This window comes from Canis lupus, chromosome 1, assembly GCF_003254725.2.
Source record: "Canis lupus dingo isolate Sandy chromosome 1, ASM325472v2, whole genome shotgun sequence".
Classification (NCBI taxonomy): domain Eukaryota; kingdom Metazoa; phylum Chordata; class Mammalia; order Carnivora; family Canidae; genus Canis; species Canis lupus.
In genome coordinates, this window is record NC_064243.1 from 73,834,878 (window position 1) to 73,853,984 (window position 19,107).

General features: G+C 39.2%; 1 protein-coding gene and 2 long non-coding RNA genes across 9 annotated transcripts in view; 2 read left to right on the forward strand and 1 right to left on the reverse strand.

Moving 5' to 3' along the window:
* NAA35 (N-alpha-acetyltransferase 35, NatC auxiliary subunit) overlaps window positions 1-7,549 on the reverse strand; it is a 108,633-nt gene extending 101,084 nt beyond the window's left edge. For 2 of the 7 annotated variants that reach the window (XM_025423159.3, XM_049116028.1), the window contains exons 1-2: window positions 7,210-7,364; window positions 6,185-6,313 (exon numbers count right to left, since the gene is read on the reverse strand). In XM_025423159.3, the coding sequence (XP_025278944.2) occupies window positions 6,185-6,313; window positions 7,210-7,351 (271 nt within the window). In that variant the 5' untranslated portion in view covers window positions 7,352-7,364. Of the gene's footprint in view, window positions 1-6,184; window positions 6,314-6,861; window positions 6,944-7,078; window positions 7,365-7,433 lie in introns of those variants that run through there. The other 5 variants (XM_025423163.3, XM_025423161.3, XM_025423164.3 and 2 more) reach the window with 5 other exon arrangements.
* On the forward strand, window positions 4,012-6,315 carry LOC125756046 (uncharacterized). The gene is made up of 2 exons (XR_007413977.1): window positions 4,012-4,829; window positions 6,151-6,315. It is a non-coding gene; the product is annotated as an uncharacterized LOC125756046 (long non-coding RNA).
* On the forward strand, window positions 7,513-8,716 carry LOC112644629 (uncharacterized). The gene is made up of 2 exons (XR_003126588.3): window positions 7,513-8,008; window positions 8,148-8,716. It is a non-coding gene; the product is annotated as an uncharacterized LOC112644629 (long non-coding RNA).
* Window positions 8,717-19,107: the final 10,391 nt, after the last annotated feature.

The window sequence follows — 19,107 nt, forward strand, 5'->3', positions numbered from 1 at the left end:
TTCAAAAGAACTATTATCCTTAGAGAGATAAACCATTGCAACCCTGAAACAAAAACGGGACATTTTACTTTCTTAAAAAAGGGAGGAGGAATACTAAGAGAAAAGAAATGTTAGAAATTAAGAACATAAAAAAAAAAAAAAATTAAGAACATTAGAAGCAGATAAGAAAAATTCAGTAGGTTTGGAAGATAGAGTCTTAGTCCATTCAAGATTCTACAACAAAAAAATATCATAAGCTGGACAGCCTATAAACAACAAATGTTTATTTCTCACAGTTCTAGAAGCTGGGAAGTCCAAGATCAAGGCACCAGCGGATGTTTGGTGAGGGCCTACTTGCTAGATGGCCGTCTTTCTGCAATAACCTCAAATATCAGAAGGGACTGACTAATCCCATTCATGTGGGCTCCTCTCTCATGATCTAAGCACCTCCCAAAGGGTCAGTATACAAAAAAAAAAAAAAATACTCTCTGTAAGAATACAAAAAAACAAAACAAAACAAAAAAACAAAACAAAACAAAAAAAAAGAGGAAATAGAGTACTTAAAGAAAGTTTCCTAGAACTGAAGAATCAGACAAGATGAGAGGACCTCAGAGTTGTCAACCAGACAAATCACTGTGAAAGGGATGTACACGGGGTCATACAGAAGATCCTAAAGGTTACCTATGAAAACTCAGTTATCAAAATGTCATCAAACTTAATAGCAACGTCAGAGCAAAAACATCAATGGGTCACGCCCTCGAAATTCTCAAAGGTATCCAAACATGTTATTATCAATAAAGTGGGAGAATAAAGACATATTCAGACAACCAGAACCTCAAAAAATTGTATCTTCCATGCATTCTACTCAGGAGGTGACTAAAGACGTCTAATTTATATTAAAGTAAGAAACCCCGCTGCTAATGATCTCAGGATCACATGATGTACAAAGGCAAGAAGCCCAGATTGGAGCAATAAGAGGCTGGAGGAGAAATTTCTTCAAAGAGATGAAAACAATAGATGTCTGAGGTGTCTGAATGTCTTAAGGAGATTTAGACAAGTAGTAAAGAGTCTAAGGTAGAATTAATGACAACCACATAGATTTTTGGATTAAAAAGTTTTGTGTAAGAATTATACAGGAAAGAAAAAGAAAAACTTTACTCTTTAGCTCAGCTATGGATAATATTTGCATATCCGTAATGTAGTTATAACTATAGATAGAACTCCACAGGGTAGCCTGGGTGGCTCAGTGGTTTAGCGCCACCTTCAGCCCAGGGCTTGATCCTGGGGACCCGGGATCGAATTCCGCGTCAGGCTCCCTGCATGGAGCCTGCTTCTCTCTCTGCATCTCTCATGAATAAATAAAATCTTAAAAAAAAAAGAAGTCCACAGATAATGCCAAATCGTGAATGCAAGGAATCCAGAAGTAACAATAAAAGCATGCTATCTAGAATTATGGATATTAAAATAACCAGCTAAAAGAGGGAAGGCGTTGACTTCTGAGGACAACCTTTCTGTTAACCAAAAATTCCCAACAAAAAGGAGGCTACACAATACCTAATTAATGAGAAAACCTGTTAAGATGTATTCAACAATGCAGAAAAGACCTCAAAGTGCATCAAAGCTCCCATTCTCTTCCCACTGCTTATTCTATGTTAATGCTAGTTGTTAGAGGTGTTAGGACATCCAATATCCATATGTTCCCTTCCCCAAGAATCCAGGGTCAGAAAGATTAAATGATAGTCGAATATTATTGAAAGTAACCTAAATAGAGTGAACTACACAGCACTGTTGGCATTTTGTGCAAAACAATTACTTCTTTGTGGGGGCTATCCAGTGCAGTATCCTTGGTGTGTACCCACTAGACACCAGCAGCCACCCGCCTCCTACTGTGACGACCAAAAATGTTGCAAGACATTGGCAAATGTTCCTTAAGAAGCAAAATCAACCCTGGCAGATAATCGCTGATCTAAAGTGACCCACAATTACTAGTACAGCCCACCCCACCCATGCCCCACCACTGAAAACATTGAGAAGATGTAACAAGGAAAACATAAATTTCCAAAATCAGAATCACTTAAAATTTTCTTTACAGATCTTTGCCCAATATACTTACTTAGATTTGCCCAGATCTTTCACCAAGCCATTTCCATCTTTTTCTTCTTGAATAAAGTAATACAAACAGCAAATTCCTAGAACAAGGACTCTCAGATTGGGGTTTATAAATTCAGCAGAGGAGTCCATGAAAGTTTTATCAAGAATCTATGTTTTGTTTAAGATAATTGTTAAATGCCATGTAATCAGTTTGGTGATAATTTTTTAAGAAGATTACAGATTACCAAATGGATACTAACATTATAATCAAGTATTGCTATAATTTCAGTTCCCAATCTTGTGTTCGTAATTACATTGGTTTCAGGCAATCACCCAAAATGATAGCATTTAATGTAATCCAGTGGTTCTCAAACCTCTGAAGTACAATATCCAGATACTCTAATATGAAGAAACATGGCCTTAAAATATTTTTTTTTTTTTTTTAAGATTTTATTTATCTGAGGAACCCTGGGTGGCTCAGCTGTTTAGCGCCGCCTTCAGTCCAGGGCCTGATCCTGGAGACCAAGGATTGAGTCCCACATCGGGAACCCTGCATGGAGCCTGCTTCTCCCTCTGCCTGTGTTCTCTGCCTCTCTCTTTCTCTGTGTCTCAAATAAATAAATAAATAAATAAATATCTTAAAAAATATATATATATATTTTATTTATCTGAGAGAAAAAGCGCCTGCACGAGAGTGGGCACGTGCAGCAGAAGAGGCAGAGGGAGAGTGAGAAGCAGACTCCTCGCTAAGCAGGGAGCCCAATGCTGGGCTTCATTCCAGGACCCTGGGATCATAACCTGAGCCAAAGGAGACGCTAACCAATTGAGACACCCAGGCACCTTTCATTCACTCTTTAAACAAATATATCTTAGGATCTACAAACATTCTAAATGAGAGAAGACAACACAAAAAGGAAAAGGAACAAGAAACTTAAGAATCCTAGGTTTTAAAAGAGGAAGAGAAATCAATAAAAGTTTTCCAAAAGTACTGGGCAAGAGTGGGACAAACTGGATAAGTGATGGGGCCTTAAAACATGGGGTGAGAAAGACAGAGGAGGAATGAGTAAAACCATCAAAGAGAGAAGGATATGAAATGACAGGATAGGCCCATTTCATTCTAGACTAAAGCTCAAAAAGAATGGAAGTAATGACAGCCAACCTTGGATTACCTCTGAGTTCTAGATACCTGACAGTGTCATCAATCTAGGATAAACAGTGTGGAAGAAAAGAATCTGATAGGTAGAAGAATGAGCAATATATATTTTATGATCATTTAAGTTGTAGGTTTGTACTTCAGAAAGCACCTAATTTTAGACAACCAAATGAAATATGAAGATCAAAGACTTTTTATAGGAGGCAATGAGATGGTTTGAATTAGGCAGTTTCCTAGAGAAGCAAAGCTCAGAAGTGTTAGATAAATGACATGTTACATACCAGGCACAGTAACAGTAATAGCACCATATATTCAAAATAATTTAAGGGGGGAAAAAAAGCCCTCCTACCCCCCAAAAAAGGCCAAGGGCCTCAATGTTGAAAATAGGAAATGTGGAGGGAATGTGTGCCATCTGCCTAACAGGAAATAAAAGAAGTGATGAAATTAGAATTTGGTCCAGAAGACTTCGAAGAGTCACTAAAAGAACAGATAGAAATGTACATGAAAAACACTGTCATCACTATGCAGATTGCTTTCTCGGTACCAAAATAAATAATCCCCAAGGTCTAGTCAAATACCATCGCACTGTTACTGAAGAGGAAAGACCACTGCAACACTTACAGGGTATAATATTTGTTTTAAATTTAGCCCTCAGAAAGCTGCTGGAGTCTAAGCTAAATTAATACTATGAAAAAAAACAAAAAAAAAAAAAAAAAAAAAAAAAAAAAAAAAAAAAAAAAAAAAAAAAAAAAATTAATACTATGAATCTGATTTCAAGAAAACAAATTATTAATAATATAGGCTCAAGAGCTCCCAAAAGACTTTAGTCCTAAATCTATATGTAAAGGAAGATCACTTCTACATCAACTTTTTCATTTCAAATATACCTCACATCTGTGCCACTTCAGACCAAGCAAGAGCTAATTATTGAAAAGTTAATAGGATGGTTTGAGGTTGGCAACAAAATGACATGCTCCCCCTCCTCAATCCCCACTGAGACAGGAATAAAACCATATTGCCTATTTAAGGTTCTGCTCATGAGGAAGCAAAATTACTCACTCTCCCTCAAATATCCAACTCTCATGAACTCTGGTGAGAGTAACAGTTCATCTGAGTCTAGAATAATTCCCTCACATTCACTTACAGAAACTCCACCACTCCTCTAAGGCCCAACTCAAGCCATATGAACTTCATAAAGCCTTTTCCATTTAGGTTCAGAACAACAACCCTCTAATATAGATCACTTAAAAATCAGTGCAGGATGACGGGCATAATCCATCAACAGTTTAAGATCTCTGGGCACAAAAATTACACTGTAACTTACACTTCTTTCTCTCTCCCTTGGATAGATGGATATGGGCAATCCCCCAATTTCCAGTCTAATATTCTTTCCACAATTTCACTTTTGCTTTCTTTAAATGGACACGTTTCATAACAAAGGGTCAGTGCACGTGTTATCATTTTGCTTATGCCCAGCTGACTCCCTTACCACCTGCAGCTACTCCGAGTCTCTACTCCTCCTTCTAAGGGCACTATTCTAAACACTCCATCTCATCAACAACGAAGACTTAACCTTCAGTTTAGTAAAAACAGAGAAGCCATCAGGGTGTGTATCCCTCTACCATTCCTCCCCACTCGTTTAGAAATCTACCTGTTTCTTCACCAATCCTAACCTCAGTTCCTCCTGTCTCAGTAATTCCTCATTCTGGTCCCCTAAGTTAATTTCTCTACCATGTTCTTTATCCCATCCTCTCTTCAAATTCAATCTCTCACTCTACCATTTTTTTTTTCCAAAAAAATTTTATTTATTTATTTGAGAGCATGAGCAAGAGAGCACAGTGGGGAGGGAGGCACATGGGGAGGGCAGAGGGAAAGGAAGAGGTAGGTTCCTGAAGTGGGGCTTGATCACAGGAACTGAGCAGGAGGCAGCTGCTTAAACAACTGAGCCCCCCAGGCACCCCTCCCACTCTACCATTTGTCTCTTTCCTGTCTCTCCCTAAGACCCATTCTCCTCAGACAACAAATATGCTCACTTCTCTAATCATTTATGCCTTTGCATTTGTTAAACCATTACTATGTTCCAGGCAATGTTCTCTGTGTTAGGCTTACAGACAAGATGTCTGCACTCACAGAGCTTTATGTTCCAGTGGGTAGGGCTGACAGTAAACAAGAAATAACTGAAAGGACAGCTTCTGATAGTATATAAGTATTATAATAAAAAATAAATAAAACAGAGTGATTCAGGTGAGGTAGAGTCGGACAGAAGAGAACAGGGCTAAATCTACTAAATCTACTTAGATTAATTGTTTGGAGACATCCTCCCTGGGGAGCTAGCATTTAACTGGCCAGGAAGGAGCCAGCTATGTGAAGGTAAAGACCTGGAGGCAAAGCAGTTTAAGATACAGAAAAAGAAATATGCAGAGGCCCAAGGGGAAAATGCCCTGGTGAGCTTAATGGCATAGAAAGGACATTGTGACTAACATAATGAGCCTAGTTGGGCAGTGGTACAGAAATGAAGTCAGTGGTAGACAGGCATCAGACCACACAGGCCACGGGGATGGAATATGGATTTTATTCTATATTGAACAGGAAGCCACTACAGGCTCTTAGACAGGAAATAATGTGATCTGATTATTTACAAATCTCAAACATATAATAGTCCACCATCTTTAGGTCAAGACAATTCATGTTTGCACAGTCTGAAATTATTGCCATGTACTCTCTCATCTGTTAAGGCTAGAAAAACTGAAGCAACTGCTTCAACATCTGTATTTCATGCACTATCAAATACTGGCTTTAAATGAAAGTTAAAATTATTAAGAGGGTAAGGAATGAATAAGTGTGGTTAACAAACTTGATAAACCACACTTACCTGTTGCTTACGTTTGAGTCTACAAATCACAAGATTTTATTTTACCTTTTCCCAGGTTGTTAATTTCTAACCCAAGAATTCAAACTCACCTCGACAAGCTTCTTCAAAATCTTGGGTTATGTCCACCCAGCTTGTATTGCTTTTTTCCATCTTTTCTGGTATACTGAGCTCCCATCCTGAATCATCATCTTCTACAGAAGCTTTCATGACCATAATGCCTATAAAATTAACACTGGTGTAAAAGAGATTGTGGCTTTCAGGGCAAGACTATTTGCAAGCCATGTGTGTTCACTCAAGTCCTGGGTGGAAGTCTTACTAAACTGCCAGACTTCATCGGAGTTTGATAGTGGCAACTGGGAAATAAAAAAAATAAAAAAAAAAATAAAAAAACCTTAACGCAATTAAACCTTACGTTAAAAGCACTGCTGCTTATTTACTAATAGCCGAGCACCTACAAGGGCTTTTAAGAGCTTGCCTTCCCACCATCCAAGGAAAAAAATCAGAAGCCACCCCCCCACCACTGGCCCAAGCAGGATGAACTCCAGAGCTTTCAACTTTGCACACCGGACACAAATGAGTAAGGCACTCTTCAGAGCCGCCTCTCGCAGCCCGGGGGCCCACGAGGCAACTATTGAGTCAGGGTGGTCCCTCACGTGCCCGGAGCTCTCCGGGCCCGGCAGGACCCCGCACAGCCTCGCACGGCGGGCACCGAGGGCGGGAGCGCCCCGCAGGGCACCTACTCGCCCGGCCCAGAGCGGCTGCGCACCTGAGGCGGGACCCGCCCCACGACCACCTTCCCCGGGTCAGCCCGGCCGGGCCCGGCGCCGGCCCCGGCCCCACAGGGCGCGGAAGCAAGGACAGAGCTGTCGTCGCGCGGGAGGGCGGGCACGCCCGGTGCCGGGTCGTCGCCCGGGCAACACCGGGCAAGGCCGGGGCCTCGGCGGGCGGCGGGCAGCGGACACCGGAGAGCCTGCAGCTCCTACCTGAAGCGCGGCGGGAGGCCGGGGCCGCAGGGTGACCTGGCGTCCCCAGGGTCCGCCACACGCGCGGGGGGCTGCGGCTCTAGGACGCAGGAGGAAGGGAGAGTCAATGGCTCTGCACCGGCAGTCCCTACCTACTTCTCCCGTGGCCACCCGCGCCGCCACGCACCGTCCAGACCGCGGAAATAACGACGCCGCCTCAGCCGCCTCAGCCGCCGCCGCCGCCGCCGCCGCCCCCTCCCCTCTCAGCCCAGCCCGGCCGCCCCGTGCGCGCATGCGTACGCCCGGTGCGCGCGACCCGCCCCCTCTCCCTCACTCCTGGGGACTTCGCGCGCCCCGGCCACACCCCCTCCCTCACCATTGCCACCGATGGCTGCCGTCTTCTCTTCTCGCGGGATTAGAGCCAATCGCGAGACCGGAAGCTACCTTCCTTCCCCTGCCTCAAGCCTACTCCCGGGTGGTGGGCGGGTCCCGGGGAGGGGTGGAGCTTGGGGGGGGTCTGAGCCCCGCCCCTCCCCGCGCGGCTCCCTGGGAAATTATTAGAAAGGTGACGGTAAGGCGGGAAAGACCCGGGAAAGTCCTTGTAGACCTTGGCAGTTGTGTCCGTGCAAGAAAAGCCTGAGTGTGAGTTTCACCGAGCTAGTGCGGCCTGACACAGGATTCAGGCGTCCTAGAGAGCCTGGAGGATTCCTGAGGGAAAATAGAAACAAAATATATGCAGTCAACCAAGCCATTTTCTTTCAGACTTGTAAACGTTTTAAGTTTTTCTTAAAATGTATTCATGATCCATTTTAGAGTGGTATTATGTAAGTAGAATGGCAGGAATAAGAAAACACCTTTACTACTACATTTCCATTGAAATGGCCAAAATTTAAAAGACGACACCAAATGTTGACAAGGACTTAGAGCAACTGGACCTCTCATCTGTTGCTGGTAAGAATGTAAAATAGTGCAGTCACTTTGATTGAGTTTGTATTTTACCAGAAAATCGATCATACACTATCACTTGATCCAGCAATTTCACTCCCAGGTATTTTCTTAGAAATATGAAAATGTTTCTTTTTTTTTTAAGATTTTATTTATTCATCAGAGACGTACACAGAGAGAGAAGCAGAGGCACGGGCAGAGGGAGAAGCAGGCTCCATGCAGGGAGCCCGACGTGGGACTTGATCCCCGGTCTCCAGGATCACACCCCGGGGCTGAAGGCAGGAACTAACCGCTGCACCACTGGGACTGTCCTATGAAAACGTTTCTGAAGTCGGAATGAGTTAGGGGCAGATGAAGCTAGGCAGGGAAAAATAAGGGAAAGGCCCAAAGTCAGGCTCCTACCCATCCCAAGGAAATAGATTAAGACAGTAAAAATAGAAAAAAAAAAAAATCAGGCTCCCTAGATCTAAAATGTAGGGAGTCTCTCCCTTTGATGGTTACCAAGCAATCACAGAAACTCACCAGACCCAAAAACAGCCATATGACATTCACTCAAGAAAGCATGAAGAAACCCAAAGCCATAGGCTCCCTGGTTAGGTTCTCAGTAAAAAAACAGCCAAAAAACCCTTCAGGGGCAACTTTGTTGGATCCATTCTCACTTCTGAGAGCTTTGTCTGTATCTTTGCTTAATAAACTTCTATCACTTTACTCACACTCCGTTGTCAGCAAGATTCATTCTTTGACCCCATGAGACAAGAACCTAGCTCTCCCATATCATTTCCACTTGTACATTACTTTTCGTAGCTTCATTTTTAGTAATCCAAAACAGGAAACAACCTAAATATTCATCAGCTGGTGAATGGATAAACAATCTGTGGCTTATCTGTACAATGTAATAATAATTACCAAAACACAGGTGTGAACTACTTGACATGCAAAAACATGAATCTGAAAAAACATTATGTTGAGCAAATGAAATCAAGAGTAGAAGCAAATGACTATGTTTCCATTTATATGAAACTCTAAAAAAGAAAAATGTGGGGCACCTGGATGGCTCAGTGGTTGAGCATCTGCCTTTGGCTCAGGTCATGATCCCGGGGTCCTAGGATCAAATCCCACATCAGGCTCCCTGCAGGGAGCCTGCTTCTCCCTCTGCTGCCTGTGTCTCTGCCTCTTTCTGTGTCTCTCATGAGTAAAAGAAATAAAACCTTATTATTAAATGTTCTGGGGATCCCTGGGTGGCGCAGCGGTTTGGCGCCTGCCTTTGACCCAGGGCGCGATCCTGGAGACCCGGGATCGAATCCCACGTCGGGCTCCCAGTGCATGGAGCCTGCTTCTCCCTCTGCCTGTGTCTCTGCCTCTCTCTCTCTCTCTCTGTGACTATCATAAATAAATAAAAATTTAAAAAATAAAAATAAAAAAAAAATAAAAAATAAAAAATGTTCTGGATCTTGATTATGGTAGTAATTAGATGAGTGCATACATTTGTAAAAATTCATTCACTTATGATGTGTCCATTTTACTGCCTGCAATTTAAACCTAAATATAGTTGCTTATTTATTTGAGAGACAGTGAACACACAAGAGAAAGAGCATGAGAAGAGGGGCAGAGGGAGAAGGACAAGTGGATTCCCCTTTGAGCAAGGAGCCTGGGGAGTGGGACTTGATCCCAGGACCTCAGGATCATGACCCGAGCTGAAGGCAGATGCTTAACCTACTGAGTCACCCAGGCACCCCTAGAATTGCTTTTTAAAAAGCAAAAAATACATCTGTATGTCTCTTACAGAATAATAGGTTTTATAAAAGCAGGAGCTTTGCCAATTTTGATCACAGCTACCTCACTCAGGGTGGTGGTTGGCGTATAGTAGGTGCTCACTAAGTGCACTGAGGATGAAAATGTAGGGAAGAATTACAATAAAGCAATTCTATATTGTTTCTCCAAAATTATTTGATGAACTTTTGCAGAAGCCATTAGAAATCTAGAAAAGGATGAACTGACTGCATCTGAGTTATTCAGTATTGTATGTAGATTGTAACAAAAACTGATACAGCAAGAAAACAAAAACCCCCAAATTTTTGGAAATAAGATTACTTCAGAACTCAAAAAACAAAAACACCAGCCAAGTGAAACAGAGTTTTCTTAATTTCTGTACTAAAATTGTAATTTTTCTGAAATTCAAGTTTATTTTTACAAGTTCTAATTACCTCTCCACTTTGAAACCATATTCCTTGAGAAAGAGAGGTTAAATCTATGACATCTCCTATGCTTCATAGTGTTAAAAAATGATTGGTGTTTTAGAGATTAGGCTACATGATGAATAAATTAATGCAAAGGACCTGACGGACAAATAGTTGTTCTACATAAACATGCCTACAGATAGGGAGGAGGTAGGCATTTTGACCAGCTGGAAAAGAATCTTACGAGTCTAAATCTTGACTCATAAAATCCTAAGTATTCTATGCCTAAACACTAATGTTAAGAGGAAATTTAGCTTGATGTCATCATTTGGCACTGATACCAGGAATCGGTGGAGCATCGGTTTGATAAAAGCAGAGCTACTGAAGTGAACTTTAAGTCTGACTATATTCAGTTTTACCACAACGTAAGAGAAATTGAAAGCCTGTGGACAGTTCAGAAAAATGCTTTCAAAAAAGGAAATAGAGTAAAAATATACTACTGTGCCACAAGACAAAAAGAAGCATGGAGCTGTTTAATTAAGTATAGATAATATCAGTTTATAATATATATATTATATTATAATATATATATAATATCAGTTCTACTATATTTTATTACCCTTTTTAAAAGTCTTACATTTATGCCTCTTCAGAATACACAGTAGAATAGCCAAGATACGAAAGCAACTCAAGTATCCATCTAACAGATGAATGGATAAAGATGTGACACACACGCACACATACATATACACAAAGGACTATTACTCAGCCATAAAAAATGAGAGCTTGACATTTGTGACAACATGGATGGACCCAGAGGATGTTATAGTAAGGGAAATAAGTCAGACAGAGAAAGACAAATACCATATGATTTCACTTACATGTGTAATCTAAAAACAAAACAAACCAATAAACCAACAAAAAGCAGAAACAGACCCATAAATACAAAGAACAAACTGACAATTACCAGAGGGGAGAGAGCTGGGGGATGGGCAAAATGAGTAAAGGGAAGTGGGAGACACAGGCTTATAGTTATGGAGTGAGTAAGTCATGGGAATAAAAGGTATAGCACAAAGAACACAATCAATAGTATTGGAATAGCATTATATGGTGACAGGTAGTAGCTACACTTGTGGTGAGCATAGCATAATATATAGGCTTGTCAAATCATTGCGCTGTACACCTGAAATTAACATAACATTAGGTCTCAACTATAGTTCAATTAAAAAAAGGAAAAAATAAGAATACAGAGTAATCTAATAAGTTTTGTTTTTTTTAATTTTTATTTATTTATGATAGTCACACAGAGAGAGAGAGAGAGAGAGAGAGAGGCAGAGACATAGGCAGAGGGAGAAGCAGGCTCCATGCACCGAGAGCCCGACATGGGACTCGATCCCGGGTCTCCAGGATCGCGCCCTGGGCCAAAGGCAGGCGCCAAACCTCTGCGCCACCCAGGGATCCCAGAAGTTTTTTTTTTTTAAAGTTAAACTTTAGGGCCTCGGTTTGGCACCGCCTGCAGCCTGGGGTGTGATCCTGGAGACCCGGGATCGAGTCCCACATCAGGCTCCCTGCATGGAGCCTGCCTCTCCCTCTGCCTCTCTCTCTCTCTCTCTCTCTCTCTCTCTGTGTGTCTATGAGTAAATAAATAAAATCTTTAAAAAAAAGTTAAACTTTAGTATTAGGAGATAATGTATAATTATCCTCTGTATAATGTTTATAATGTATAAATATTATAAATATATTTTTCTCACATAGTTTTTGTATTAATCACTACTAATTGCCACTTTTAACTAGTTCTATAGTTTTGTTTAAATAATAGCACTTAAGTAACAGAAAATTAGGGGTACCTGGTTGGCTCAGTCAGGTAAGCATCTGCCTAGAGCTCAGGTCATGATCCCAGGGTCCTGGGATGGAGTCCCATATTGGGATCTCTATCCCTGTCCCTCTCACTTCGTGTGTGCACATGTGCTCTCTCTCTGTCAAATAAATAAAAATAAGATATTTTTTAAGAAAGACTTTTAAAAAGTAACAGAAAATTAATACAGAACAGTTTCAAATAAACATCCACTTCTCATAATTTCATGTTAAAGTGGTAACACATGTCTATCGCTTTTTTCCTAATATGGCTGTGTCCTGGATTGATAGTCTAAAAAGATAGTCCTCCTACTTCATTAAGTGAATATACCATAATTTATTCAACCAGTTCTCTATTGATGGACATTTAGGTTGTTTCCAAGGTTTTGCCGTTATAAATAGTGCTACCATGAATAGCTCAGTGCCTATGCCTTTTCACAATTTTGCCTGTGTATCTTAGGGCTAAATTCCTATAAATAGAATTTGGGGTCTAAGTATGCATACATACGTAATTTTCACATTGCCAGATACCCCTCTACTCAGTGTGTTCCTTTTTTTTGTTTATTTATTCCTTTTTTTATTGTCCACCAGCAGCATGTAAGAGTGCTCACGTTCCCATAGCCTCATCAATATAGTATGTGGTCAAAGTTTCAGAATTTTGCCAGACTGCTAAGTGATAAAAATGGCATCTCAGTGTAATTTTAATTTGCATTCTCTTATCACGAGTGAGGTAGAATATCTTTTTATCTTTTTAAGTGAATTCTACATCTTTTTCTGTGATCTGTCTGCTTTTACCTCTAACATATTTTTCTGTAGGATTACTGGTTATTTTCTTTTCTGCTTTTAAGAAGCTATGTTAACTCTCTATGATTTAAGTTGTAATTTTTTAAGCCAGGGCATCATTTGTCTTTTGCTACTTTGTTTTTGGTTGTTTAAACTCGCTACATGAAAATATTTTTTGGTGAAATTTATCAACAAAGATGTCACTTAGTACCATGGGTTATTATTGAGATCTCATAAGAAGACAGTGTCAAGAGGGAAGTAAACTCAACATTGAGTCCTGAGGAAGCCAAACATTTCAAGATCAAATGGAAGAAGAGCACCTAGTGAAATGCTCTGAAAATAAAGATCAAAGCTAGAGAAAAGCTGAGAGTGGTTCACTGAATCTGAGAGAGATGTCAACTCTCAATTATCCTTTTAATAACACACATATAATGTAATTTATAATATCATTTTCTTTGTAAAGAAAATCTTCCACAATTCCTTTTTATTATTGATTTTCAAACAGTTCCTTCACACTTTATCAGGTGATTTTTTTTTACTTAAAAAATATTGACCAAAAAAATTAACTAAAAATGTAAATTTCTTACATTCGCTTAATGAGTTGTCTAATCCATAGATACTGAAACTCTTAAACTCCTATCAAAAAGGAAATGAGCAAAGCAAACACCAATCAATTGCAGTCAAAATATGAAATTAATGAATTGGGAAAGAAATTCAAAGAATCAAGGGATCCCTGGGTGGCGCAGCGGTTTGGCGCCTGCCTTTGGCCCAGGGCGCGATCCTGGAGACCCGGGATCGAATCCCACATCGGGCTCTCGGTGCATGGAGCCTGCTTCTCCCTCTGCCTGTGTCTCTGCCTCTCTCTCTCTCTCTCTGTGTGACTATCATAAATAAATAAAAAATTAAAAAAAAAAAAAAAAAAAAGAAATTCAAAGAATCAAGAAATACTGAAAAAAAGAACCCTTATGAATTAGATAAACAGGTCTTAATTGAAATACATTGTAAAGAATTTGAAATTACTGAGCAAACTTGAACACTGACTGGATACTTGATATCCAGAAATTAGTATTTTTTAGGATAGTGACATTGTAGTAATCTTTAAAAAAAAATTTTAAAAGATATCCATACTGAACTATAAAATATAGCAAAAGATAAGCGAAAAGGTATAATGCTTACTATTTGTTTGAAAATCATCCAGTGGGTTCGGGATAAATGGATAGAGAGAATAATACACATTGATAATTGCAGAAGATGGCGATAGATATGAGTTCATTGTATTATTCTATTTTTGTATAGTTAATGTTTTCACAATAAAGTTTTCCTTTAATAAAGAAATTAAGAGCCAACTGTTCATCCCTAATGGCTTTCTTTAGCTCATCAAAGAAGAAAATGATCTTTACTGTGCTGTATTACCATAGTCCCAGTGTGTAGGAGTGCTAACAATACTGACTCCATCTTTGGCCCTCTCTCTTGTTCATGTTCCCTTCTCTTGGGGCTACATACCAGGCCCCTGGGAGATAAACATACATACCTTAGTAATGCCTCCTAAAGCGAGGAAAGGGGAGAGGCTTGCTTTGGCTTCCCAGGACTCTGTTAGAGACAACCAAGTCTTTCCCCTTCCTGATGCAGCCAGATGGTGCCGCAAGATCTGATTGAAGGTTAGCTGTCAGGTAGGTACTTCTGAACACTTTGATCTCACTCCAATGCCCTTCTGTGTGTCTTTTCCCTCTATAAAATCTGTGGACTCAGGTCTGGACTTTTTGGAGAACAATTCTGCAGCTGCCATGGATCATCCTCCGCCCCATACCCCCTCTTAGTAAGTTACCCTGGGTAGAATTTGTGTACACTGAATGGAGTCTCCTGCTTCATTTTCCAGTCTCAAAGCAACTCTCAGTTTGGGGAATACTTTACTCCTCCTCCCCCACCTTGTAACACCCTGCCATTTAAATTACATGAAACACTGCAACAAGTCGGTTGCTACAAAATAAAACATGTTTATGTGGAAACCACAAAGTAAAATTGGGACATTTAAAATTATCTTCCCCTCAATGTTACATGAAACAGTTACTGTTCAGTGACCTAAATTTTTTTAAATGTCTGTTAAAATATTTGTAAAATAACCAGTAGGTTTATTTCTTATTATAAAACTAATAGAAAATCACCCATAATCCCAGGCCAAGAGATGGCCTTTTTTCGTACTGTTTCTTCATTTTGCCCATGCATATATTTTGTCTTATTTTGTGTATTGAAAGTGAGTTCTCACTGTACCTTTTTTTTTAACTTCAAGATGGATTGTGAATGTCTTTCACTTTAATGAAAATTATTACAGAACACTCAGACATACAAGTATTTTTCCACTCACGAGTCTTTTAAATCTCAATTCATATCTGTGGTTATTTCTCCTTTGTGATTTCTGACCTTGTTGTTGATTTTTTTCCCTCATCATGCTTTTAAGAAGTTTAACTCATACAATTTTTTCCATGTGCTTTTTTTTTCCAAGACCACTTTTTTTTTAAGTTGACCTTTTTGTATGTTTTATAATTAATTTCTTATTTCATTCTTATTAATGCCTTCTCAGCCTCTTTTGGTAGTCCTTTCCTAATTTTGTATTTGATTAGTTTCCATTGTTTGTATTTAATAATGAGGACATTTGAGATGATACAATTTCCTCCTCTGGGTTTTATCACATATTCCTATTTCTGTAGATTTCTCAATTCCATCTCTTTTAAATTCTCCCTTGATCCAACTTCATTCCAGAGTGTTTAAATTTTCGAGGTGTCACCAATGTATTATGTATTTAACTTTACTGGCTAATAATCAGATAGTATCCCAAAGGACTGAAATTTCAGGATGATGTACTAAGGCATAAATCTATCTAATTCTCATATATTTTTCCAGGCATTAAGTGGACCCTTTGAAGTAAAAATACACATTTTTCATCTCTAGGGAATTTTCTTAAAATTGTGTTTTATTATATCCTGCCCTTTTCCCTCTGTCCTCAACTTCTAGAAATATTCTTCAGATGTCAGATTTCTTGCACTCATTAATTTTTTAAGAGAATTCTATATTCATAAAGGGATGGGAAAATTTTTAAATTTGTTTTTGCTTTATTTACAGTTTTCAGCTTTATCTCTCAAATTTTCTGTTAAGTTTTCATTTTTGCTATCACATTTTTTAAAAAGATTAGAGAGGGGGGTGAGGGGGAGGGGTAAAGGGAGAGAGAGAATCCTCAAGCAGACTCCCCGCTGAGCATAGACCCTGATGCAAGGCTTGATCCTACCACCCTGAGGTCATGACCTGAGCTGAAACCAAGAATCAGACACTTAATGGACTGAGCCACCCAAGTGACTATCATTCTTTGCTATCATTTTAATTTTCAAGGTCTCTTTTGTTTCTTATCATAACAGAATACTGTTTTCTATATATGTATTATTTTCTCATATCTCTGATAACATTAATGGTAATTGTCTTCTACCTGCATATATTATTTTTTCTAAGTTTTTTTTCCTAATTATTTCAGTCTGTCATTCATATCAGAGGTTTCTTCAATATGGTGATTCCTGGCTAGAGGTTCATTATTGAAGCACAGGATCTCAAAGAGCAGATCGAAGGCTCTACGTTCCCAGGAGGGGTTGAAAAAGCTTGTCTTCACTAATAGGAGAACTAGCTGGCCCATTTTGTTGGTGGATTTCTGACATGATTATTTTGGGGTGTGTGTCTTGGGCTGGTTTGATTTCTTCACAAAGGTGCTCCTGATCCAGGGCCTTCATGCACATCTCCAGGAGTATCATTCACATAAACTGTCTATGAAAGGCTTCCCCAGAGCTGTGGAACCTAGTAACTCTTCTTCAAAGAACTGCTAACTGAACAGCCATTTAGTGGAGGAAGGAGATAAAGGAGGGAGAATCTCAACATCTATTATAACATTTTCATTTAATCTTTGTTTTTCATAAATTATCCACCGCCCCCTGCCCCAACCCCATCTGTTCCAGGATCCCTTCTCTACTCTGTGATAGCCTCTATTTGCCGAAAGTTCTCCCCTTTACCCTTTCTAATCCTCTACAGGAATGGAGGAGAGGTCATCAGAAACATACAGAATTGAGATGTCAGGTCCTAGTGCTTCTGAAACACAGTTCCCTGTCTTTAGCTTCACCCTAGTTTCTATCTCTGAAGGCATCTAGACTTTCTAGGTATTTCTGTGGTACAAAATGGGTGGATTTTTGGCTTTCCCTGCCACTAGCTCATGATCCAACTTTCTTAGGTCTGCCAAGTCAGTGCCCCCATTCATGTGCTTTCTGTCTCCAAGGATATGGCTTTTCCTCCATTCATTCCTTTTGTTCTTGTGAGTGTGTGCCTATTCATGTTCATTTTATGGAAGTTAATACTTCCTGTTAAAATGAAAAGATTGGAGGGCAGCCCTGGTGGGTCAGTAGTTTAACGCCGCCTTCAGCCCAGGGCCTGATCCTGGAGACCCAGGATTGAGTCCCGCGTTGGGCTCCCTGCATGGAGCCAGCTTCTCCCTCTGCCTGTGTCTTTGCCTCTCTCTCTGTCTCTCATGAATAAATAAATAAAATCTTTTTTAAAAAATGAAAGATTGGATAAATGTATGACTAAGAGATCTGAAGCAAGTCTCCTAAACATGTTAAATTCCAGTGTCCTCATTTGTAAGACAATGGCTTTACATTATTTATAGGTTGTTGAGAACCCATTCTAGTGTATTGTAAAATTGCATAACATAAATTTTCTCCATTTTTCTGATATTTTTGTTATTCAGTACCACTTAACTAGGTTGTCTAGAAGACTCCTTCATACTGAAAGTGAAGTTCCACTACTTCACTTTGTCACACTCAGATTCATGGCCACTTATCCCATTTTAAACAATTATGAGGAAAAGTACCTTTATTTTATACTCCCATCTCTTTAAAAATCCATTTTACTGAGTTGAGTTTATAAAACTATTAAGGAACTAATGCTTCAGCCTCTGAACTTTACAAGTACTCAATGTAGCTGAAAAAAATTAATTTCAGTTGTCTAAAGAACAGCTTTCAGGTGCTCGAAGATTTATAGTAAGCCTCTTATGATTGTCGGCCCAAAATAAAACATAAAACCACTTTTATTCTAAGCTAAATTGAACCAAAATATAGATGCTTACATGAGACACGATCTTGCAAATTTCTCTTTATCCTTTGGACATGACTTTTACAGAGCTATAAATGATCATGTTTACCTTTCCGAAAATATGAAATGCTACATTAATCTGCACAGTCCCTAAGTATTTGAAGTCCTTGGAGAACTCTGCCAAAGTTAAAAAAGTCTGGGCAACTCAAATGCAGAGAATCATCAGGAGAATTTTGTTATTTATAGAATGGTATATTTCCATCTTTCTGTGCCAGTTATTCTTAAAATATGCTTGGACAAAGGAAAAGAACATTTGTTGGTATTAAGTGAAAATATATAATGTGAAGTTAAAACTAAGAACAGGATTTATTCAAAACTGAATGCAGTTATTAAAGTATGCAAAATGAAAACTAACAACCTTTCTTACCAAATGATTACCAAAATAATTTGAAAATAACCCAGATAAAATATACTGGCAAGTGTGGAGGGGGAAGAAATAGCTTATCTGGTACAAACCGTGATTAATAACTTTTTCAAGTATTGCTCTAGCCTTTTGCACTTTAGGGAGATTCAAGAATTAGGATTTCTGTAGGTATACCAACATATGAAATCTGAAATTCATGTTATAATATAATGCCAGCACATAAGTATTGAAAAATCTTCACTTATAGTAAATAATTTGAAGCAGCATAACTTCTAGTTTTCAGAAGAGTCTAAGCTATGAGATCCATTTTTACACACACACATATTTCAGTAGAAGAGGCAATTTAAGAAATCTGCAAGGTATTTGGAACCCTATTCTTTAATTATTTGCTCATCTTTTCTGGAAATTAAAGTAGATGGGGCAAGGCAAAAAAAAAAAAAAAGCCTATTTCTTAGGGATTTTGTATAGAACTTTCGTTTCTGCACACCCTTTTTGTCCTAATGGCAGAGTACATTCATGTTTTGCAGTCTTTCCATACAACATAGACTTGTGGAAACTGTAGGATTCCTTGAATCTTCACATGGTAATGGCTTCTCTTTATTCCACATGAGACAAATACAAAGAAAAATTACTTCGTTATCAAGTCCTGCATTCCCAACTCTACTTTTCAGTTCTGAAACTTTTATTGATTACTTCTATAGCTCAGCAAGTATTTATTAAGCGCCTTTTTTGTGCCAAGTACTCTCCTA